Source organism: Calliphora vicina, chromosome 3 (genome assembly GCF_958450345.1).
Source record: "Calliphora vicina chromosome 3, idCalVici1.1, whole genome shotgun sequence".
NCBI classification, from domain to species: domain Eukaryota; kingdom Metazoa; phylum Arthropoda; class Insecta; order Diptera; family Calliphoridae; genus Calliphora; species Calliphora vicina.
In genome coordinates this window covers 105550342-105576994 of record NC_088782.1, presented here as the reverse complement: position 1 = coordinate 105576994, position 26653 = coordinate 105550342, and the positions used below count along the sequence as shown (strand labels likewise).

General features: G+C 31.1%; 1 protein-coding gene across 1 annotated transcript in view; it reads right to left on the bottom strand.

The window, feature by feature from the left end:
* LOC135955227 (uncharacterized) overlaps window positions 1–26653 on the bottom strand; it is a 518015-nt gene that overhangs the window by 456994 nt on the left and 34368 nt on the right. The window contains exon 3 of the mRNA XM_065505555.1: window positions 23237–23710. Within this exon, the coding sequence (XP_065361627.1) occupies window positions 23237–23330 (94 nt within the window). The 5' untranslated portion in view covers window positions 23331–23710. The remainder of the gene's footprint in view (window positions 1–23236; window positions 23711–26653) is intronic.

Here is a 26653-nt window from a genome sequence, read left to right as displayed (position 1 = left end):
TGCCCAACAACAAAATAGCATGTAAAATTTTCTTCTCCTTAACCCGACATAAATTGCCTAGTGTGAAAGGGGTCCAAGATCAGCAAATTTATGAGATCGATCACTTGGTCGGTTTACCGCTATCCTGCTGTAAGACAATCATACAGCGTAAATTATTTGAGTCTGCTCAACTCAGATGGTCTAATTTGACAAATTGCTCGATATCGAGACTCACATGGCCCATTTTTGACCATCATAGGTCCATGTCCCTCACGGGACTACCTCGGGCTAGGCTACGAGCTCTGATATCAGTGCTCACGGGGCACTGCTTGATAGGTGCACATGCTAGGAGACTGAATACTCCATATAATGACTTTTGTAGGAGTTGCCAGATTGAACATCTCCTCTGCCTTTGACCTGCCCTAGCAGGGGCTCGGACTGCGGCAATAGGTAGTCCATTTTTGCACGGCCTATCGGATCTATCTACTCTGGATGTCAGGAGGATGGATTCGTTCATTCGTGCGACATGTTGGTTCGGCATTGAACCCAGTTCTGATATGTGAAGGACCTCTTGAGGTCCTGAGCATGATCCTTTAGGGTAACACAAAGGGACCAATTTATGGACCCAAGTGAGCTGGTAGCTGCCTTCATAATCTAAGATCAGCACTGAGAGATGACCCCTACTCATTCAATACATTGTGATGGAACTAGGAAAATAGGTTGTATATTGAAAGTGACAGAAATTGTCTTAGATTTGCGTGAGCACCTGCCGCATGGGCCTTAAACACCAGATAGAAACAATGCGTCTATCACCGCCATTGAATGCCTTGCAACGAACACACAATTGGCAAATTCATGTACAAAGATTGCACAGATCAATGCACAAACCCCTTGCTTGGGTTATCTAATACCTGCTAATCAACTAACAAGCCCAAGGACAATTATCAGAGCTGCAACATCCGGCCTAGTAATCCAGTCCAATATATGATCTCTGACTTCCCGTTCCCGGCCGATAAAAGTCAGAGTGTGAATACTATAACACACACTTCAGACCTCGACCTCGACCAAGACCAACGACCAGTACATCACGAATCGTACTGACCCAATACATTTCCTGAGCACAACGCTAGTTGTTATCTACTACTTTCAATGGCTCTGTTGTACTCAGCAACAGCACCCAGAAGATTCATTTGGTGTTCCGAAGTTTGTCACTAGCCCAAACATCAGTACTTTAACCAACGATCTTCTTCCCGCGATTTTGGGTTTAAACCACGACATCACCCGAAGTGACCAACACCAATGATCCTTCAGGACCGAAGTCCTGGTGCCAAAGGATCCCCGTGGTACTAGATAAGACTCTAGTCAGCTGCGAATTTAAAAAAATTAAATTCTCACCAGCAAAGAGGTCCGTGCACCTCGGAGCCCCGGTTTCGCTCCATATTTCCCCTCGAAGCACAACATCAAGGTCTGGAGCTAAAAAGATGCATATCCGTGCCCCAAGGGGGGATTGAAATATGTTAGCTTATTCCACATACGGACGGCATGGCTAAAGAACGAATATTCCTTGGAATGTGTTGTCGATCCACTGTCCAGCCGACGAAGATTTTATGAACACTTGTCGAAGAAGGTGTATTGCGTAAAGGGAACAAGTTCCCAAATTTAAGCAGAGCATATTCCATTGTAGTATCGGTAGAACAGTGAAACAAAACCCACATTGCTACCATGTTTCAGTTAGTCAATAGAGCTGGATACCCTAGTGCCACCGATAAGCACCTTCGCCATCTCCTGTATCCGGCCAAGCAATTGCAAAATAGTATAACATTTTGGTCGGATATAAGTGCTGTAAGGAGATCAGATGCACCGTTTTAGAAAACCAAGGCAATTTAATACATCCTTCGACTCTTGAAAAATGTGTATTGTCCAGCGGATATTGCACTGAATAGTCATCAAGAGTTTCTGACTCTTAAATATTTCTGTGGTGGGTTGGAAAAACTAGGTAACTCCATTTTTTGAAAATATGAGAAAAACACATTTAAAGTTTTAAACATATTTATTTCACTAATTATTTAATACGAATTTATGTTATTATGCATGGGCATTGAATAAAATATAACTTTAACGAAAGATAGAGAAATGTTGTATATTTTTGGGCCAATTTTGATGAAACTTAACAAAAATATAACACAAAGCCTAATATTTACAAAACAGCAGAAAAATTAAAATTGACCCAATATAGCACTTGGGGTTAAAATGACCCCAAACTTCAAAAACCATAAAAAAATTATGATTTTAAAAGTTTGGGGTCATTTAAACCCCAAGTGCCATTAAGGGTTAATTTCCATTCGTGTGCTGATATTAAAAACCCTAGAGATTATGGTATATTTTTCTTAAAATTCATCAAAATCGGCCCAAAAATAAATAACATTTCTATATCTTTAAATTAGGAATTCCAAATATTGAAAAATTTGACAATTGACCTTTACGATTTAGGGTGAAACGTTTCCCAATTTTAATAAAACTTTCAGAGTATATTTAGAATTATCTGGACTATAATATTCTGAATAGGTTTTACTTAAAATTCATAACAGAAAAGAAATAGATCTCATTCGCCAAAAAATTGCCAAATAATTGGTTTTTCTCGAAAATTTCAAAATGTAAATCGCAGGTACAAAAAAACTATAGGAGATATTTTCATAATTTTTTCATATTTTTATTCCCTATTATATTCTCAATAAATCCCTATGAGGTGATCAAAAAATTCTGAAATTTGTTTAACAAAATTTTTTAAAATTTTAAAATAGAGTTTTTTGGTCATACCTACAAATACACAGGTAAATATGGATATATTTTAAGTAAAAATGAGCTTTTATTTTAATATTTCTCAAAATATGTTAATTTTGTTCATACGTTTCTTGTTCTAGTGGCCTGGCGATTTTTTAATAACTTTAACATTTTTTATCCAATTTTTGTGTTTTATGTCTTATTAGAACGACAATTACACATATCGATTCTTTTAAATTAAATTGCAAAAGTAATAATTTAATGGCAAAACTTTTACAAAAACTAAAAAAATTGAATTTTTTCCTCTTGTAAATGCACCACAAAACTAAATCGCAAGTCGGCACGGGTTGCAATCATGATAGAAAGACAAAATTTCATATTTAACTATAGTTTTATATATATAAAAAATTAGAGGGTATGCGTTTCGAAATTCCAAAAAAAAAATTTGGGACACTCTAGTGAACATTGATCCCATTCAGAGATTGTTACAAGATCTTGGTTAAGCGTAACATTCTTGTTTCGCCTCATATGGAAGGAGAAAGGACGGAGTCTTGCGGTACTCCTGAATTGATTTTGATCTCGTTTGACGAGACTTCATCTATAACAACGTTGATCCCGTAGATCGTCCTCTACATTCGCTGTAGTGTCGATTCGACTGGTTGACCGGGCTTCAAATACGATATCTTTCGCTTTGAGTTATAATAATGTATCCAAGTAATGACTGGTTGTAAACAAATATTTTCTATTATAGCGTTGAAGCAGCATTTCAGACATACCAAATCTCTCTTTCACAAACTCTTGACCACACAAACCATCTCTCGCACGTTTAGACCGATAAAAAAAACTCACCATAAGCTTTGGTGAGCAATCGGTGTGCTTCAGCGTCACGATTTTCAAATTAAAGAAGTAAAGCAAAACTTCCAGCATATGACGCTTTGTTGACACAAATTTCAACATTTTCGAAGAAAAAAAAACTTCTTTCCTGAATAAGATTATGTCGATTCAGGAGAGCATTAAATTTGAAAAAATTAAAAGCAAACATATTGTCTTAATTGGGGATGTCCTAGGATAAGTTAAGTTTTTATTATACCATAAAAAGCATTTTTGAGAGTCTTTAAATCATCTTAACAAATGGGGAACAAATTTAACACTTCAGGTATTGGTGAAATAACCAGCATTAAGATCCCTACATTTTTAAAAAAGATCATATACAATTTAAGAGACTGACTCTGAGGTTTGTTCTAAGCCATCTAATCAGCATGAAGACTATCTTATAGAAGCGAAAAGAAGTTCAAATTAGGAACAAATATTTACTGCTGAATACGGAGCCCGATCTGAAACACATCAAAAGCCATTTATTTGGGGAATCAGAAGAGTTATATGAGAAGAAATTATACATCACGAAACAAAGCTTAGAAAGGATCGATCTGAAACTGAAGGACCAAAACTATCTTAAGCAAAATCCTCTCATTTAGCGTGGAACGTCAATTAGAGCCTCCCTTATCAATATAAGCTAAATATATGAGAAAAATAAGCCATCTGAAGTTTGAGTAGAATCGAAAAGGGTTTTCCCAAATGGCAAAAAACATGCTATATTATTACAGCTGAGAGGTTATTGTGTAATTCATAGAGAAATACACATATAGGGGCAATTAGAAAAAAACTCTAACAAAAAAAAATACACATAGCCAGCAGTTAAGTAAGTAGTCAATGTATCCCTTAAAGACAGTAATTGTCACAAATGCCTTATCACTTGTCTGACTCCAATTTATATATTTTGACCATTTGACACGTGTGTGCAGTCTGTAGTGCAGAGAGAAGACAATTGGTTACTTTATACATCCCAAGTAATCTAGCGTGAAGACAATTGCCACCTAAGTGTCTCTAAGTAATCTGGAGTGTAGTCACTTTAAACGTTTTGTGAGTTATTCTTACAAACTGGTTTCATACAAATTGTGTTGATATAATTCTCATACAGTTTATTTTTATACCGTACACCACCATAGTGGGGAGGGTATTATGCGTTTGTGCAGATGTGTGTAACGCCCAAAAATATTGGCCTAACACCCACCTTAAAGTATACCGATCGACTTCACTTTCTGAGTCGAAAAAACGATGTCCGTCCGTCTGGCTGGTTGGCTGGCTGTCCATGTAAACCTTGTGCGCAGAGTACAGGTCGCAATTTTGAAGATATTTCGATAAAATTTGGTACATATAATTTTTTCGGCCCAAGGACGAAGCCTATTGAAACTGGCTGAAATCGGTCCATTATTTCACCTAGCCCCCATACAAATGTCTTTTCGAAATTGGACTTTATCGGTCATAAATGTATAATTTATATATGTATCTACATAAATTTCGCTCCAAATAAGTTTTGTATATACAAAATTCATGTCACCAAATTTTGTTACGATCGGTCCATAATTAGTCATAGCTGCCATATAGACACGCTTCCGAAAATCACTTTAACGTGCATAAATCGCTTAAAAATTTTGGTATACTCACAAAATTCAACATATCAAACTTTCATATATACACAAATCACACGACCTAATTTCATGGTGATCGGTCCATAATTGGTTATAGCCCCCATATAATGCCCACTTCCGAAAATCACTCAAAAATACAAATTATTGAAATTTTAAAAGAAAAATGTTTTTACTCTTTTACTTAGTGTAGGGTATTATATGGTCGGGCTTGACCGACCATACTTTCTTACTTGTTTATATATGTATCTACACAAATTTCGCTCCAAATAAGCTTTATATATACAAAATTCATGTCACCAAATTTTGTTACGATCGGTCCATAATTAGTCATAGTTCTTATATAGACCCGCTTCCGAAAATCACTTTAACGTGCTTAAATCACTTAAAAATTTTGGTATATACACAAAATTCAACATAAATAACTTCCATATAGACATAAATCACGTGACCTAATTTTATGGTGATCGGTCCATAATTAGTCATAGCTGCCATATAAGGCCCACTTCCGAAAATCAGTCACGAATATAAATTATTGATATTTTAAAAGAAAAATGTTTGTACACATTTACTTGGTGTAGGGTATTATATGGTCGGGCTTGACCGACCATACTTTCTTACTTGTTATTATTGCTTAAGTATCTGGTATCCCATGTAAAATAGCATGATGACTATTGACTATAGTCACTTTAGTGAAGTCACTTCAAACTTTTTTTTGTACTGCACTTTATTTTACCCACCAGAAGTGTTGACTACTTTCGATTAGCTATCAGATAGTCACATTGTAATCGAAAGGGTAAATTGACCCCCTGCTTAGGACATGCACGAGTTAAAATAACTAGTCAAGTAGCTGATCAAGTAACTAGTTGCGAAGCTAGTAAGGTAAATGGCGCTATGTAACCAGTATGTGAATCCAATGCGTTGCATACTTTGGACAAGGTATTATACAGTCGCATTGTAATCAAAAAGAGACAATTGACCCCCTGCTTAGGACATGCCCGTGTTAGAATAACTAGTCATGTGGCTATTGGAGTAACTAGCTCCTACCATAAATGATGGGTAAAATCACTAGTTCGGTACTGTCTCCTAGAACTGGTCTTTTTACTAATACATTCTCACCACTTTGATTTTTGAAAACTGAGTTAGGTCTTTGACAAGAGAGTTTCCGATCTATGTTTATTTATGGATGGTGTAATTCGATTGGAAAAGAAAATCATTTGAATTTCTATTCTTTACACATGAAAATTCGAATACGATTTCTTTCGAATTATACCCTCTGGTTAGTTACACTCCAAATGTAACAAACTCCTACTGTAAAACTTGAACTTTAATCAATTTCCTTAAAAACTCTTACGTATTTCTGTTTGTATACAACAAAATTTTTTGTTCATCAACAAAAGGGATCTCAAATTAAAAACCATGCAAAATATTTGAAATAAAATTTGATGTGAATGTTTAATGTTAAAAATGGAGCAACAGATTTTTCTTACTACTGCCTGTCAAAATGTATGCTACTTTAACTGTGTTGCGAAGCATGTTTTTTTTATTTTTTTTTTTTTTTGCAAATTTCATTCATACAGAAATGAATTTGGATTACGATATAAAAAGCGTGTGAGTAGTGAGTGACTAATGTAGCCGGCATTTCGTAGTGAACGTTTTTTTTGTATTTCTTCTTCGTTTTTGTTTTCAAATGCTGCTTCTTTTTCGTAGTTTCTATTATGTATGATGTGTGATGGCTGTTTTGCTTCACTTTGCCGGTTAAATACTGATAAGGAAATGTGTAGCTACAAATACAACAATATTAGCAAATATTCGTAGAGTTTGGACGAGTAGTTTTTTTTTAACAAAATCGCAATTCGCAACAACTGTTTTTAAAACCCAGCTGGTGTTTGTTGTTGCTGTGATTTTTAAAAGTGTATTTTATTGTTTTTATTGTTGATATGCTAAAAAAACAGAGCAAAAACAATTTGAAATGATAAAAAAAAACATTCCAAATACCAACTACAATGAACAGTGGGCCGATTGAAAGTAGAGGCCATCACCAAAAGAGTTTGTCTTTCAGAAAATATTTTGCAGACAGCCTTTGAAGTTTATAAAGTCTTGCTACTTATGAAATTATAAGGTTATTTGGCTAAACAGACAAAAGTGTGTGTAAAACATGCTCATGTTGAAAATACTTAACCGAAATTAATGAGTTTTTTGCAAAATGTTTATTGTTGCCCTAGGTAGATTGCTATTGAAAATCAGCAAAATCGGTTTAGTGGAAAAAAAGTTATGGAGCAAAATGTAAGACAACCTCAAAACAATTTCTAATACTGCTTTAGCTTATATTGTTATTTTCTCTATGATTGTATGTTTTCATAAATTTCCAATAGTTCGATAATTATTTCCCCTTTTATTTCTTGCTCTTTTAGCCACTGTGCTACACATCATTATTATTACCAGTCTATATTGATGTTTTTACTAGTATTATTTCTTTGTTAAGTAATATAAGAGTAAATAAATAAAACAAAAAAAATATATATAAATAAAAAAATACAACAAAACAGCAGCAAATCAAATTAAATTTTAATAAAAAATTAAATGAAATAATAATGAAAACAGCAACAAAACCATACTCACTACTCAAATGTATGTCAAATAACGCGATTTGATATTCAAAACACGCGTGTGGGTGTGTATGACAGCAACAACAACAAAAAATAATAATAAACGCTAAAAAAGTGTAGCAAAAACAAATTGTTTATACGATTTTTTTTTTTTGTTGAAGTTACTTCAGTTTCTTCGTCTTTTAAAGGAAAGGGAAATTGATAATAATAAAAAAAATGCTTAAAAATTACGTTAAGTAGAGCGTTACTATTTAAATTTTTTGTTTGTGTAGTTTTGTTTTTCATTGCGGTTTTAAGTAATAAGCTGCTCTTGGGAATTATAAATAGATTCTTTTTTTAAAAAAATTTTTGTTGCCAAAAAGTGGTAAGAATTTTTAGAGCGATAACGATTAAGATTTAGGGGAATGCAGGAAACGGAAGTAAGTATATTTCTCTCAACCGCACAAAGTTGAATGAACACGTGTTCAGTCACGATGTTTTATAGGGAGATTTAAATTTTTTAAAAAAAATAATTTTTTAAATTTAAAGTAGAAAGAAAATTTTTTATTTCAAACTTTTATTTTTCTAGTTTCCACTTCTACCTTTTGTTAAGGAATTTGTCATTTCATGTTGAATACTGAGAAATATTCATCTATATACATTTAATGTTGATTCTTATAAACCTTCATTACACAGGCCAAAAGCAAAAAAAGCCTTCACTAACCGCTAAGGGGTTAGTCCGATATTATTTAAGTAAACTTAGGAAAGTTCGAATTTACATAGCCTTTAATCCGTTTATATATTGCGTTTTAATCGGTGCAGTAGTTTCGCAGTTATAATAACAAAGAAAGTATGGTCGGTCAAGTCCGACCATATAATACCCTACACTAAGTAAAAGAGTAAAAACATTTTTCTTTTAAAATTTCAATAATTTGTATTTTTGAGTGACTTTCGGAAGTGGGCCTTATATGGGGGCTATGACCAATTACGGACCGATCACCATGAAATTATGTCGTGTGATTTGTGTCTATATGAAAGTTTACTATGTTGAATTTTGTGAGTATACCAACATTTTTAAGCGATTTATGCACTTTAAAGTGATTTTCGGAAGCGGGTCTATATGGGAGCTATGACTAATTATGGACTGATCGTAACAAAATTTGGTGACTTGAATTTTTTATATATAAAACTTATTTGAAGGCGAATTTGTGGAGATGCCTTTATAAATTAAACATTTATGACCAATAAAGTCCAATTTCGGAAGGACATTTGTATGGGGGCTAGGTGAAATAATGGACCGATTTCAGCCAGTTTCAATAGGCTTGGTCCCTGAACCGAAAAAATAATATCTAACAAATTTCATCGAAATATCTTCAAAATTGCGACCTGTACTCTGCGCACAAGGTTTACATGGACAGCCAGCCAGCCAGCCGACCAGACGGACGAACGGACGGACATCGTTTAATCGACTCAGAAAGTGATTCTAAGTCGATCGGTATACTTTAAGGTGGGTGTTAGACTAATATTTTTGGGCGTTACAAACATCTGCACAAATGCATTATACCCTCCCCACTATGGTGGTACAGGGTATAAATATATTTTCTACGTGAAAATAGCAAAATTTTGTGTTTTAAAAAATTCATGAAAAATCGAAAACGGCAGAACTTGTTTAGGTTTATTACTTTGTCGAAAAGCTAAGTATAATAGGAATAAAATAAGATATCGATGATAAAAATCGATTGATTCTTTTCGAATTTATTCACAATTCAGTGAATTCGCTCATTTTCACAAAATTTATCTTTTGTATTTGATACACATAAAATTGAGTAGTTAATGTTCTTCTTTCGATTGATTGAATATTGAAAATATTTTTCCCATGCTATGTACAAATTTTTACATATATATATTGCGTTTTAATCGGCTCAGTAGTTTCGGAGTTATAATAACAAATCGAAGCAAAAAATTTAATTTTTATGTAAAAATATCCAATTTTTTTGTTTTAAAAAAATCATGAAAAATCGAAAACGAAGAAATTGTTTAGATTTATTGCTTTGTCGTAAAGCCACATGTAATGAGAACAAAATGAGATATCGATCATATTCACAATTAAGTGAATTCGCTTATTTTCAGAAAATTGTATGTAAATTTTACAATTATTTTGTTATTGTAACAAAGACCCTGCAAATCTTGGTCTTCAAACTATTTTTGCTGGCCTGGCCGATCTTTGTCTTCCGTGTCAAATGCACTACATCTGAACGGCACTGAAACCACTTCTGAACGGTCCATAAGCTTTGATGAGAAATCGGTGTGTTTCAGCGGCACTATTTTTTAAATTAAAGAAGTAAAGCAAAACTTCCCGCATATGGCGCTTTGTTGACACAAAATTCGTTCTAGTTATTGAGTGAGATTAAATGACAAATATAATTCAAAATGACTTATAAGTTATTAAAACAAAAATCGCGTTCAAAATATACGCCATCTATTGCAAATCCCGCATTTGTATACCCTTCACCATGAGTGTCATTCCCTTTGTAATTTCTACATTTTTATTTTTTTTTATTTTTTTCTTTTTCGACCCCACAAAGTATACATATATATTATGGATCGTTATAGATAGGGTTATGGAAATATAGAGCCTTTTGGAGGATTGGTGCTTTGCGTTTTTAGAATATATTACTCAAACCTAATTTTTTTTTTAAATTGTCCTAGTTTGGATAGGGCTGAGGGGTACTATGTCCGCTTAAGGGAACCAAATTTTACTGTACACGCTTTTCAATTAAGTTCTCTTTCCGGATCATATAAACATTTTATATTAACTGGAAGAAAACTTTTTTCTACAGAAGAAAAAATATAGTGACGTTTTTGGGAAAAAACTTGAAAAATTCGGCTCATTTTACATGTTCCAAATTTGGATGCATGTAACTTTTTATAGGACGACGAGATCAGTGCTAGAAAATTGCTTTTATTTTATTTGGAATTTTAACGTCACTAAAGCTGATATTTTAAAAAAATGTCGACCCTCCTTAGGCCCGCAATGTCAAAAAAAAAGAACGTGCAAATGTAAAAAATATAAATAAATAAACTTAATTCCTCTTCAACTAAAACAGATAACCTGCACGTGTAAGCTTATTCTTAAGGACTATTTATATTTTAAATTTCGGATCAAAAATTATTTTTTTTTTAAATGTGAGACTAGACGCAGCCAACTTAGAAGGTCCACGCACTGGCCCCCATTACGCCCTGGAAGTTGAACAACAGTACCTCAGCTTCAACCATGTGAAATTTCGTCACAATATCTACAATAGTTCCCCAGATATGGAAATTTTTCCAAAAAACAAGCCACTGTGCAACATTGTTAGACCACTATATAGCAAAATAAATAAAAACCTTTTAGACTCTTTAAATACTAGACATAAGCACCTATTCATTGATATATAATAATCAGGGCAAGGATTTCTATGCAAATGCATGTTTGTAGTCAGTAACTCAAAATCATTTCTGACAATATATCTTTCCGAATCGAAGAATTTACAACAAAATGGCATCGAGTTGTTGTTGCATATTTTTGCATATTTTGTTATAAATGCATAGTTTGCATATTTTTCTTTTAAATGCCTATATTTAGCATATTTTTCCATTTTATTGCATATTTAATTTTCTTTTGGATATATCGAGCCCTTAGCGCCAAATTATCGTAAGCGACAAAACACAAATTTTACAGGAGAAGGTTTTTTTGATTATTTTGAAATTTATACATAGAACTAAAAATGTTACGATGCGATATAATACAATTTCGTTCAAGCTATTTGTCTATTTTTCACAAATATTTATAACTTTTGACAATTAAAAATTCATGGAATACTTTATTGAAAAATATGACAAAAAATGTTTTTTATTGAATTTTTGCATAGATAAAAATTTTTCGAATTGAAATAAAATTTTTATTTATAAATAGTTTTTAATGAAATTTCACAGTTATATAGACTTTTCTATTTAAAATGGAAAAATAAAAACGAATTTTGAAATTTATTATCAGCAATCCAGCAATTCCCAAAAAAGTGTTGAAAAATTCCAAAAATGGTAATTTTTAGTTTTTTGGCTATAATAGCCATACCAGGGTCGGGGTTATCATGACCCTTTACAAAATAATTAAAAGCATATTGGGCCATCTAAAATCGGTTACTATATTTTGATATCGAATATGCGATTTGAGAATTTTTGCCCTAAATTTTAATTTTACATAAAAAATAGGTGTTTTTTGAAAGGATCTGGTCCCCTCGGTAACAACAATTTTGAAATTGGTTTTCCTTTAAAATATTTTATGAAAACTAAGCTTTCAGAAAGTAGAAATTTCTTATACATCCTCTTAGAAATTGTTTGCGATAACTTAAAAAGAAAAAAAGTTATTTTTTCCCAAAAAAATAGCGAAAAATTGCTTTTTAAAAATTTTTTAAATTCAAATGCATATAACTTTGGACTTAGTCATTATTTTTAAACAGTTCTTTTTCCATTTGACACACACATGTGTTGTTAGTCCAATAAAGGAAAACTGGAGAAAATCGGTAAATATTTGGATACGCTGTTATCATGAAACTGGAGTAGGGTGGGTAAAAATTTTGAAAAATTAATTTTCAAATGCGAATATCTCCTAAGCTATAATAGATAATTGATAGCTTCGACAAGGTTTTTTGTAGTACTCGATGAGAAGATTCTATTCATGTATAATGTTACTGAAATCGAAGCTCAAACCAAGAAATAATATCGTTTTAAAAATGTAACATACCCGAGGTGTCTTACTTTGAGGGCCATTGGTCGCGCCCCTGGTGAGCCCATGAGATCCACGTTCAAAACTTAAACTCGACAACACTTCTTCTTTGTGCACGTGAAATTTCATTCAAACCAATATAACCATTTAGAAGTTACAGATTTATTTCCCTCTTTTTTTCTATACCACTGAGTGTCGCTTACGATAAAATTTGTTTACTGTAAAATATAAACATTGACTTACGATAAAATCTTACCCCCTATATTTTTGATGTTATTAACAATTTTGATATTCTGAGAACGCTAAAACATCATTCGGTCCATAAAATTTTAATTTCTGCAATAAAACAAAAATTTTAAAAATGTCGCTTACGATAATTTGGCGCTAAGGGCTCGATATTTTTATATCAGTGTACACTGTACATTAGACCGTACCTCAAAAACAAATTCCCCGTACACCCCCTAATATAATTTATTTCTGCATGACATTTAGGAAAAAAAAAATTTGTTTGTCGAACCTAGGGGTCGCCTTTTTTGCATTTTTCGTTATATCTTTGCCATTTACAGTCGGATCTTAAAGTATGATATATCAATATTTTTGTTATCCACCAGATATTTGTTCCTACCATCCTAATGTACCACCATATTGTAAGAAAATTAATGCTTGCAAGAAATCATTAAACTTTTGCTAACGGAGGAATTCGATAATACCTGCAGAACAGTGCATTTACCGTCGGATACATATGATGTAACGAAGTCGTGTGTTTTTGTCTAAGAAAATTCGACAAAATGTGGTAAAATCTTTTCAGTCGATTGTTTCTCCTAGTCATATCTGAAAATAGTTAAATTTATATTTTTCTTTTATTAATAAATATATTTCAAATAAAAAACTTGTTTTGATTGCATATTTTTGTCATTTTTACTGCATATTTTCTCTCTTTATAGTGCATATTATAAGCGCATATTTTGAATATTTTAGTGCATAAAAATCCTTGCCTTGATAATAATTATTTGTTTTACTTTATTTCAACTTGATCAACTTACACCAAAAATATGATAATAATATTTCTATATAAACCAACTTTTTAAAAGGCTATTAAACTATTATAAAACTAAAAATATTAAAAAACTTTTAAAATTTTTAAAAACTAGATTTAATTACCTATCCACTGATATATAACACTTTATATGCCGCTTTATATAAATATATGTCTTTGTATAAATGTCTTTGTAAGTTTGTTTGTTGGTTTGTTTGAGCATCACGCCTAAACGGCTGAACCGCTTTTATTGAAATTTGGAACATAGATAGATCCTTACTTGGAAGCGTCAATAGGCTATATCCTACTTGGACCAGAAAGAGATTTAAAGGGGGAAAGCCGGTAAAATTGGTACCTTTAGTTCTTAAACAATCAAGAGTAAAGTGCAGCATCGATTTGATTGAAATTTGGAACATAGATATTCCTTTACTTGGAAGCAATAATAGACTATATAGTTTTTCTTAACTTGGACCACAAAGGGACAAAAGAGGGCAAAATTTGTACCACCCATACAAAGTAAATAGTTATTTTCGAATATCTACAGAACTAAAATTGAGACTATCTTCAAACTTTACACGAATCAATTTCGTATCACTGTTTGAAGTTTAACTTAAAATGGAATGGATCGGAACAGGGGGTGTGATATCTCTCATACAAAGTAAATAGTTATTTTCAAATATATGGTGAACTATAATTGTGGAAGTCTTGAAATTTAGTCCGAATAGCACCCTTATCATTTTACATGGTTTGGCAGAAAATGGGCGGTATTAAGTTAGTGGGCGTGGTACCTACCATACAAACTAAATAGTTATTTTCGAATATCTGGAGACATGTAAATGTGAAAGGCTTCAAACTTCATATGGGTTAATTCCTTATCAGTGCAAGAAGTTAATTAAAACAAGTAAGAGTGCTTCATTTTTTTTCGATTATTTTAAATTTTAAAAATTATTTTTTTTAAATTTTAAAATTTTTTTTTTGGTTTTTTAATTTTTTTTTTTTTTGAAAAAAAAATTCGGGTTTAAAATTTTTTTTCCGATTTTGAAGCATTGTAGGTCCAACTTACTATGGTCTTATATACGTCGTTGCAAATGTCTTTGAAATATCTATGATTAGATATCCATATTGTCTATATTAATGTCTCAGTAATCCAGATATAGGTCAAAAATAGGTCAAAAATCGATGTTGTCTTGGTTTTTTCCTCATAAAATCAGCAAAATTCTCGAAAGCATGTCTGACAGAATTATTGAAGATTTCGATACCAAAGATATCTGGGGTCTTCAGAAAATTGATTTCAACAGACAGACAGACAGACAGACGGACAGACAGGCAGACAGACAGATGGCCATGGCTTAATCGACTCCGCTATCTAAAAGGATCCAGAATATATATACTTTATAGGGTCGGAAATGAAAAATGTAGAAATTACAAACGGAATGACAAACTTATATATACCCTTCTCACGAAGGTGAAGGGTATAAAAATGGGAAGGATCGGAACTCGGGGTGAGTCACCTCCCATGCAAAGTAATTAGTTATTTCTAAATATCTTGAGATCTATAATTACTAGTTTCTTCCAACTTTGTCCGAATAGCTCTCTTATCATTTTACATAGAATAGCTTGAAATGGGCGGGAGTGGATAAGTGGGCGTGGAACTTCCATTGCAAAGTATATAGTATTTTCGAATATCTGCAGAACTATTATTGCGACAGCCTTCAAACTTTATACGAATCAATTTCTTATCAGTACATGAAGTTTATCCAAAAATGGGACGGATGGGAACAAGGGGTGTGTCACCCCATCTTAATTTCTGACATAACAGGACACTGGCATCAACGTAATTTACACAAAGTTTAAAGACTCTTACAATTAGATACACTTGATATTCGAATATTTATATATTTTATCTACAATGGTAACAAAATAACTCATTTGAAGCATTACTTTAACTATTATAATAAATAGCTTTCATATCATTCTAAGGAGTCTGACTAAAAATAGGCGAATGTCTTAAAAAAACTTCAAGATTTTTTTAAAATCACAGGATATTTTTTATACCTTCAACGGCATAGTATGCAATTAATCACAAACAAGAAATTCCGGTATTAATTATATTCATTTATTTGCTTATAAAATCTTTTCAAATTTTTTTTATTTTACTTCGACAGAGGTAGCGAAGCGCACCGGTTCAAGCTAGTTACCTATATTTTAATTAAAACGATTATTTGAAAAAAAAAATTGTCAATTTTACTAAAAATCTCGCATCTTTAAACAAAAAAATTGGAAAAAACTTTAAAAAAAATTTCGAAAAAAAATAATTTTGTTTACCTAATTTCAGTCTTAAAAAATCAAATTTTATTGATTTGCATTATATGTTTTTTTTCCATATTTTTCTCTCAACGTTTTTAATTAAATCATTTTGAAAATATTTTTTTTTTAATTTTTTAATTTTTTGTTTTGTATAGCATTTCCAACGTATTTATTTTATTGTGAGTGTGAGCATTGTAGCTGAGGCAGTTTTCTGTAGTTTTTTTTTTTGGTTTCTAGACCACACAAAAATTTCATTCATAAATACAATTATTATTGTTTTATTCAGTTTGTTTGTTTGTATTTAAAAATTTGCTGTTTTATTTTTAAATTTTTTTGCTCTAATAAGCGCCACTACTGCTCGTATAATTAATTCAATTATGTGGGATGCCCATGTGTAGACGGAGCTTCTTTATTTTATTATAACTGGCGCTATGAAATTATTTTAGCATTTTGGCATAAAATGTTTTGAATCAATAATTTATGGAAATAGAAATGCTAGGAGAGGGGAAAAGAGACAATTAGTAGAGGCAAGTAACATTTTGTTTTGGTTTTAAAAGTGTGATTTTTTACCTTTTAATATAAATCTTGGTATAAAACTTCTAAACTGCTTAATAAATATTTGCCAAACTAATAATAATAATATGATCAAATTATAACTTTCTGCACAGTATTCAGTGCTAGACATGGTTTAAGATATAGTCTCTCCAAAATTTGTATTTTTTATCAAAACTAATTTTTTTTAGTAGATTTATTGCCTAAATGTATTGAAATGTCTTAGAAATATAATAGAAATTTTACTTCTTTAATCGATTTTCTTCTTTCTCAAAAGAATTCCAATTTTTTCAATCAGTTTTTCCACTTTTCTCCTCTATGCTAGTCTCTGTATTGAAACTACATATTGTTACGAAATTGTACTTGAATTCAAATATAACGATTTTAACGGCTAATTTAAAAGTAGCAGAATGCTTTCAAATAGCAGTGCTGTAATAGCAAACTGTAACATATCTGTGTGCATTATTAACATTGAATAAAAGCTTTCAGTTGACCATTGATCGTAAGTTGGCAACGCTGTTTGCTGCGACCGTATATTCGAATTCGAATATTCAGTTAAAGAACATTGTAGAAAGTACACCACAGATGGCGTATGTATTAGAAACCTCTAGATAGTTAAAAAGAAATCTAGAGTGCAGATGGCAGTGTTATAAATAGTGGCAGAGGTTGCAGTCGTTAGTGAGTTTATCAGAGACGCTTTTCGAATAAACATCAACTGTGTGCCTTAAAGTGTGCTGTGTTTTTCAAGTGAATTCGTGTACATTATAAAGTGTGTCTTTATTTCTGCGAATTTATAAACGTGTATAAAAACACTGAGTGACTATTTAATTCTGTTGTTGTACACTTTAAATAAATAAAGAGTTGTTACAATTTTCAAACTACTAAACGGCTTTTATTTGCAATCAAAAGTATCCGGAAATAAACAAACGTTTTGAAAAGGTTAAAACGTAACAATATACATCCCTGTATACAGGATTATAAACTCTTTCTTTATCACTATAATAGGATTTGTTTTCATTAGTGCATTAATTTTCAAAGTTCTGTAGTTATTACAATTTGACTTTTTTTCACCCCTCCTCCCCACAGTGCTTTGAAATTCACGCCAATTTTTATTTTGTTGCAAGTGTGAACACCTGCATTTATGCACTTGTGTGATTTGAACCCCCAATTTTTTTCTTTAATACGAAATATTTGTGTTATTTATTTTTGATTTATTTGTTTACGTTTTTTTTCTTCTCAAATTTATATTGATACCCTTCATTATTATGGTGCTAAGGTTATAAGTTTGTCATTGCGTTTGTCATTGTTTCGTTATTAAGTGAATGAATTCTGTACACTTATAGGTAATTAGTGGTTTTCACAATAATTTTGAACAAATACCATTAAAATTGGTCATATATCGCTCAATAAATGATGTGAAAAAAACTTATTTCCTCAAAAATTATAATTTTGTTGTTGATGGTTTGTTTCTTTGCTAAAGGCCATCTTGACCTGACATTGGGATGGACGATCTAATATAAACTGCCTGTTCTATTAGATACACACAGCCTCAAAAGTGAGTAAACACCAGCGATTTTTTTGATTTTTTTTAAAAATTATTAAAATCATTATAGTCCGACTTAAATCTTTTTTTTTCACAACCGAATCTATTATTCAACCCAATCTCCAACAAACCGAAGCTTTAAAATTTGAATCGATGGATAAATTTTAGAATTTTCATTATCTTAATAAAAAACAAATAATTTTTGGTGTATAGTCACTATTGAGGATCACTGTAAGTGACTGCCCAGTTTCAGCTTCGCTCTTTGTCTGTTTGTCACATTTAATGTCAAGGTGAAAGAACTTTCACGACTTAGTTAGTTAGTGCATAAATACATTTGTCATGAACAATCCATTCTGGACTTTTGCTCACAAGGCTGTCAGCGGTCCTCTGGGGGACCATAAAAACATACTTGGGATTCGCGAAGTACTCACGAAAATATTAATCTTAAATTTAAACACTGTATCAAAACATAATAAGGCAACGGTTCTCACAAAGCTGTCAGCGGTCCTCTGGGGGACCATATAAACATATTTGGGATTCGCGAAGTACTCACGAAAACATTAATCGTAAATTTAAACACTGTATTATAATTTATTTTCAATTTTTTTTAAAGGTTTTTGCGATTTTGATCTTGAAGATGAAGTTTTATTGATTACATCGGTTTACAATTTTTGTCAAGAGCTACAACTTTGCCTCAGAGAGTAAATCAAAATTCCGAACTATTTGCAAGTTATGAGCCTGAGAAAATGATAAATGCTTTGGGGGCCCATAAAACAAAGTGAATGAATTTGGGCACGGGTCTTTTTTGGTCTTTTATCATGTACTGGTGTCCGTATATGGTTATATTTCCATGACTTAAATTATACACAGTGTTATTCTCAATTGGTTATTGAACATTATAGTGTAAACAACAAAGTTTTTTTCCTTCGAAAATGTGGAATTTTATACCAACGAATCGTCATATGCGCGAAGTTTTGCTTTACTTCTTTAATTTGGAAAAAAACTGCCGTTGAAGCACACCGATTGCTCACCAAAGTTTGTGTTCCATCGGTTTCAACGAGCGAGAGATGGTTTGTGTGGTTCAGAAGAGGTGATTTTGACACGGAAGACAACGAAGCCAAAAAAGTTTGTAGACTAAGAATTGGAGGCATTACTCTAGGAAGATAGTTGTATAACTCAACAAGAGCTTGCTAAATTTTTTGGAGCAGCAGGATTCATCCAAATGTATGGAAAATAGATACCATACGAATTGAAGCTGAGAGACTTTGAAAGACGATTTTGCATATCTGAAATGGTGTTTAAACGCTTTAAAAGAAAATCATCGAATCATTACTTACGATGAAAATGGATCCATTACAATAACCCGAAGAGTAAGAGATCGTATGAGAAGCCCGGCCAACTAGCCTAATCGACAACAAAGAAAAATATCCATGGCGATAAGGTATTGCTCTGTATTTGGTGGCAGCAAAAGTGTTCTATCTATTACGAGCTGCTGAAATCTGGACAGACCATCACATGGAATCTATACCGAATGCAACTGATTCGTTTGAAGGAAGCATTTGCCGAAAAACTCCCAGAATATGCGGCCAGACAGGAACCCGTAAAATTCAATCATGACAATGTTCGGCAACATTATGCAAGTATTTAAGTAGAATGAAGTGGTTGGGAAGTTTTGCCTCACCCGCCTTATAGACCAGATCGTGCACCGTCCTACTACTGTTTGTTTCAATCGATAGAGAGCACTCTATCTGGGATATACTTCACTTTGGAACAGAGTATCCGAAATGGGTTTGATTCGTTCTTGGCCTCCAAAATATGAACAGTTCTTTTGGCTCGGAATCTATATGTTGACAGAAAGATGGGAAAAGATCATAGATAACAAGGGCCAATACTTTGAATAAGTCATACACCCAACAATTTCATTTTGTTTGTCTTTCCAATTTTTTTTTTTGCACGATTTCACAACTCACTAACTCTAAGAGATAAATATCACTTGCAATCATATTTTTATAGGTCTTATCGTGGTCTTTTGAATATGCTAATATGAAAGAAACAAATCTCAACCGTTTAAAAATGTTGCATGTCTGAGGTGACATAATTTGAGTTCCAATGGTGCCGCTCCTGAGATGTCTATGAAAATCAATGGAGACTTGAACCTCCCCATTTTTTTTGGTTTTTTGCTTGGACCACCAGTCAGGGGATAACCCCTACTCATGCATTGCATTGTGTTGGAACTACGAAAAAAGGTTATTTATATATTGAATTTTTCAATATTGAAGACTTCAGCAGGACGCTTATTCCTCTGACAGCTAAATATCGAATTTTCCATGAAATAAGATGTTGGATCCATGAATTAGTGAGCCCTTGCCGAAGAACGTGTATTGGGTAAAAAAAACTACGGGTTTCGGAAACAAGTTTCCTAATTTCAGCAGAGCAGATTCCATTGTAGTATTGGTAGAAAATTGAAATACATGCCAAAATGCGACGACGTTCCAGTGAGTGACTAGAGCTGGATACTGCCACAGATAAGCACCTTCCCCTCTCCTGTATGCAGACGAATATCTCCAAAAATATTTCGAAGCACCGGCCCATACATGAGAGTTGTATTCCATTTTAGGTCGTTTATAAGTGTTGTACATAGTAAAGAGATCAGATGGATTGAAGTATTTCCTACACCGTTTTAGAAAATCAAGGCACCTAAATGCTTCCTTCGACACAAAGGGAACGATTATTGGACCGAAGTGAACTGCACGAGACTAAGGTCATTGAGTCTTGTAAGCATTCTAATTGAATCTATTCGTACAACACCATTCATAGGTTGGGTCTATAATTGACTAAAGAGTTGGAATTTTGACATAGAAGGTCGTTTAAAAAGATAACAAATGCAGGAGGCGAAAGAATAGGGCCTTGCTGTACCATAGAATTGATTTTGAACTCGTTTGATGAGATTCCATTTACAACAAATTGTATAGTATGATCTCTGAGAAAGCTCGATATAAGTCGAGAGAAGTTATAATCGCCCAGTGTTATAGCCTACACCACCATAGTGGGGAGGGAATAATGCGTTTGTGCAGATGTTTGTAACGCCCAAAAATATTAGTCTAAGACCCACCTTACCGATCGACTTAGAATCACTTTCTGAGTCGATTAAACGATGTCCGTCCGTCCGTCTGGCTGGTTGGCTGGCTGTTCATGTAAACCTTGTGCACATAGTACAGGTCGCAATTTTGAAGATATTTCAATCAAATTTGGCACATGTAATTTCTTCGGCCCAAGGATGAAACTGGCTGAAATCGGTCCATTATTTCACCTAGCCCCCATACAAATGTCCTCTCGAAGTTGGACTTTATCAGTCATAAATGTTTAATTATACCCTTCACCACCATAGTGGGGAGGGTATAATGCGTTTGTGCAGATGTTTGTAACTCCCAAAAATATTAGTCTAACACCCACCTTAAAGTATACCGATCGACTTAGAATCACTTTCTGAGTCGATTAAACGATGTCCGTCCGTCCGTCCGTCTGGTCGGCTGGCTGTTCATGTAAACCTTGTGCACAGAGTACAGGTCGCAATTTTGAAGGTATTTCGATCAAATTTGGTACATATAATTTCTTCGGCCCAAAGACGAAGTCTATTGAAACTGGATGAAAACGGTCTATTATTTCACCTAGCCCCCATACAAATGTCCTCTCGAAGTTGGTCTTTATCGGTCATAAATGTTTAATTTATATATGTATCTCCACAAATTCCGTTCCAAATAAGTTTTATATATACAAAATTCATGTCACTAAATGTTGTTACGATCGGTCCATAATTAGTCATAGCTCCCATATAAACCCGCTTCCGAAAATCACTTTAGCGTGCATAAATCGCTTAAAAATGTTGGTATACTCACAACATTTTATCATTAAGACATAAATCACACGACCTAATTTCAAGGTGATCGGTCCATAATTGGTCCTAGCCCCCATATAAGGCCCACTTCCGAAAATCACTCAAAAATATAAATTATTGAAATTTTAAAAGAAAAATGTTTTTGCTCTTTTACTTAGTGTAGGGTATTATATGGTCGGGCTTGACCGATCATACTTTCTTACTTGTTTTTATTTGTTGTTGTTCTAGCAAATAATTTCACCTTATTTTCTATTTTGTAGAATTTTTCTTTTTTTTTTGTTTAAATATACTAAAAATGTTTTGTGTTTGTTTCTTAATTTGGTTTAATTTGTTATTTTTAGAGTTTACGTATGTTTAAAAACAATGTTTTTTTATTGCAAAGAAAATATTTCTTTAGTAAATAATTTATTTTGTTGTTGTTTTTCATCATAAGATGAAAATATTTAAATTACCTTAGAATTTATTATTAAAAATATTCGTCTAATAACAACTATCATTCACTTAGTTTAATTTCTTTTTTTATAATTTTATAAGTCAATCAGTCACATCTTTTTTTTGTTAAATATTAAACAAATAAATGAATTTTATTAAACAAAAGAATTTGTTATTATAACTACTGGTGTTGTTGTTGTTGTTTTTATCATTATATTGTTATATTCTCCCTCAGTTGTTTATTTTGATTGTTCTAAATAAACAAATGTTGTGTTTTTTTCTTTGCATTTTCAAGCACTTTTATTATTTATTATTTTGCAAGTTTCAATATTTAATCAAGACATTCCTGAAATATTTTAAAATACAATAGATGAGTAGGAGACACTTGAAAATGTTTAGACGTCAGAGAAATTATATTGAAATAATTTACTTTGAAATTAAAGTTTTTAGCTCAAATGAATTTTAATACCATTTTTTGCGAAATATAATGGAAATTTAACAAGAGTTAAAGAAAACTGGAACTGAAAATAAAGTTGAGTCTATTTTATCGCATAAAAAATCAAGATCGTTGAATTTTTTTTAATGAACTTGTCATTTCTGTAACCTTTCACTGAATTTTGGTTTAAAATTTCACTGAATTTATAAATAGAACTGTCATTTCAATAACCTTTAAAACACATTCATAAATATTTGTTTGCTTATTAAATTATTAATAGTATTTTCAAATTGTTTAGCTAATTGAAATATTAAATTCGAAAACAAAAGCACAAACCACTTGTTTTGTTTACTTAGCCAAAATATAATTAATTATTTAGACAGTCTTGACAGTTCTCATTTATTTTTCAAAGATATTAAAAGAAATTTCTAAATACCTGTTAATATTCCATTGGCTGTATGGCTGAGCACCAAAAAAGTGAGTATGCTGCTCCAGAAAATGATGTAATCCCAGCTAATTTTATGATTCATGTTTAATGCTTGTGTTTAGTGATCACGCTACGCTGTGTTTTTTCAAATACAATTTATTTGAAAATATTATTTATTTTCTTTATATCTTTTAATCTTGGTAATAATTTATATTTATAATTTTTTAATTAAGACTGTATTTAGCACTTAGTGAACACAATGATGAATAATATATTTTTATGTTTAAGAAAATTTTGAAAAAATTTTAAAATAATTTAGATTTTTTTTTTGTAATAAAAATTACTTTATTTTTTGTTATTTTTTAATACAATTTTTAAATACTTTTGAAAAATTTGTTTTGATTATAATGTAAAATTTTAAAACTCAAATACTTTTTTGTTTAATTTTTTATTATTTGCTCGCTGAATAATGGTGTTGTTGAGCTGAAAATATAAATAAGAAAATAAATAATTTGAATTATTTTCACATATTTAAAATATAAATTTATTTACAATAACAAATTACATTCTAACTTAATTTAACGAATCGTGTATCAAGAACCTGATTATGTAAAAGGACAAGCAATTGTTTCAATATCTAAAATTAATATTTTAAACAAGTAACCACTTAGAAAATCAACGAGTAACCATCAAAATTTTAAAAGAATTTCAAAAAAATTAAAATAAATTTGTATAACTATAAAGTGCATTGGGAAAATTTTGTAAACATCAAGTTAGAAACTTTAATCTATTCGGGTAACCGCCTGCAAATATAACGAGTAACCATACAAATTTTGAAAATTATATAAATGTTGCTTTATACAATTACTTTTTAAACAAAATGCAATTTACTTAATGTCTAAAATTTATATTTTATTTAAGTAACCACTTAAAAAATTTAACGAGTAACCATAAAAATTTTAAATAAATTAATGTTTTTCGTTATAATTAGAATATCAATAAATTTCATGGGGAAAATTTTGTAAGCATTGAGTTTGAAACTTTAATTTATTCGGGTAACCACTTGCAAAAATAACGAGTAACCATGAAAATTGTAAAAATTATATAAATGTTTCTATATAAAATTACTTTAGAAACCTCAAAAAATAGATTTTATGTGTAGAATTAATATTTTAGGCAAGTAACCACTTAAAAAATTAACGAGTAACCATTTAAATTTTTAAAGATTAACAGTTTTTCGTTGAAAAATGGCTATCAATTTATTGATAAGGAGAAAATTTTGTTAACATTAAGTATGAAACTTTTACTGAAACGCGTAACCAGTTGAAAAAATAACGAGTAACCATAAAATGTGTGAAAACATATAACGATTTATCTATACAATTAATCTTGAAACAACAGACAATTGATTTTATTTAAAAAATGTACATTTTATTTAAGTAACCATTTCAAAAATCAACGAGTAACCATTAAAATTTTTATATAATTACAGTTCTTTATTGTAATTTTAATACAAATTAAGAAAATGGGGAACATTTTGTAAATATTACATTGGAAACATGAACTTAGTCGGGTAACCATTTGCAAAACTAACGAGTAACCATAAAAATTTTGAAAAACATGTAGCTTTTTCTATAAGAATTTAATTTAGAAACAAACTTCTACAGATTTTATGTTTAAAATTCACATTTTATTTAAGTAACCACTTAAAACATTAACGAGTAACCATTAAAATTTTTAAATAATTACAGTTCTTTATTGTAATTTTAATACAAATTAAGAAAATGGGGAACATTTTGTAAATATTACATTGGAAACATGAAATTAGTCGGGTAACCATTTGCAAAACTAACGAGTAACCATACAAATTGTGAAAAATATATAAGTTTTTCTAAAACAAATTAATTTAGAAACAAATTGCTATTGATTTCATGTTTAAAATTCACTTTTTATTTAAGTAACCACTTAAAACATTAACGAGTAACCATCATTTTAAAGGAATTACAGTTTTTATTGGTATTTTAATATAAATAAAATGCATGAGAAAAATTTAACCACTTGCAAAAATATTGAGTAACCACGAAGATTGTAAAAAATATATAAATGTTTCTATTTAAAATTAAATTAGATATAAGTTGGTATTGATTTTAAGTATAAAATTTACATTTTATTTAAGTAACCACTTGAAAAAGTAACTAGTAATCATCAAAATTGTAAAGGTACTTCATTTCTTTTATTGTAAATTCAATTTAAGTATAAAATTTACATTTTATTTAAGTAACCACTTGAAAAAGTAACGAGTAATCATCAAAATTGTAAAGGTATTTCATTTCTTTTATTGTAAATTCAATATAAATAAACTGCATAAAGAATATGTAGAAAATATTAAGTAAGCAACTTTAACTTAGTCGAGTAACCACTTGCAAAAATAATGAGTAACCACAAAGATTGCGAAAAATTTATAAAGGTTTCTATTTAAAATTAATTTAGAAACAAATTGGTATTGATTTTAAGTCTAAAATTTACAGTTTATGCAAGTAACCACTTGAAAAAGTAACGAGTAACCATCAAAGTTGTAAGGGAATTTAATTTCTTTTATTGTAATTTCAATATAAATAAATTGTATAAAGAATATGTAGAAAATATTAAGTAAGCAACTTTAACTTAGTCGAGTAACCACTTGTAAAAATAATGAGTAACCACAAAGATTGTGAAAATTATATAAAGGTTTCTATATAAAACTAATTTAGAAACAAATTGGTATTGATTTGAAGCCTAAAATTTACACTTTATGCAAGTAACCACTTGAAAAAGTAACGAGTAACCATTAAAATTTTGAAAGAATTTTAGTTTTTAATTTAAATTTCAATATAAATACATTAAATGGGGGAAAAAAATTTAAATATTAAGTTAAAATATTTAACATGGTCGAGTAACCACTTGAAAAAATAACGAGTAACCATTATAATTGTGGATTACATATACATTTTTTTATACAAAATTAATTTAGAAACCACATGCAATTGATATTTTGTCAAAAATTCACATTTTATGCAAGTAACCACTTGAAAAATTAACGAGTAACCATTACCATTTTAGAAGAAGTACAATTTTTATAATAAATTTTAATATAAATACATTAAATGAGGGAGAAAGTTGATAATATTATGTAGGACATTTTAACATAGTTGAGTAACCACTTGTAAAAATAATGAGTAACCTTAAAAATTGTGAAAAATATAAAACTTTTTTATACCCTTCACCTTCGTGAGAAGGGTATATATAAGTTTGTCATTCCGTTTGTAATTTCTACATTTTTCATTTCCGACCCTATAAAGTATATATATTCTGGATCCTTATAGATAGCGGAGTCGATTAAGCCATGTCCGTCTGTCTGTTGAAATCAGTTTTCTGAAGACCCCAGAT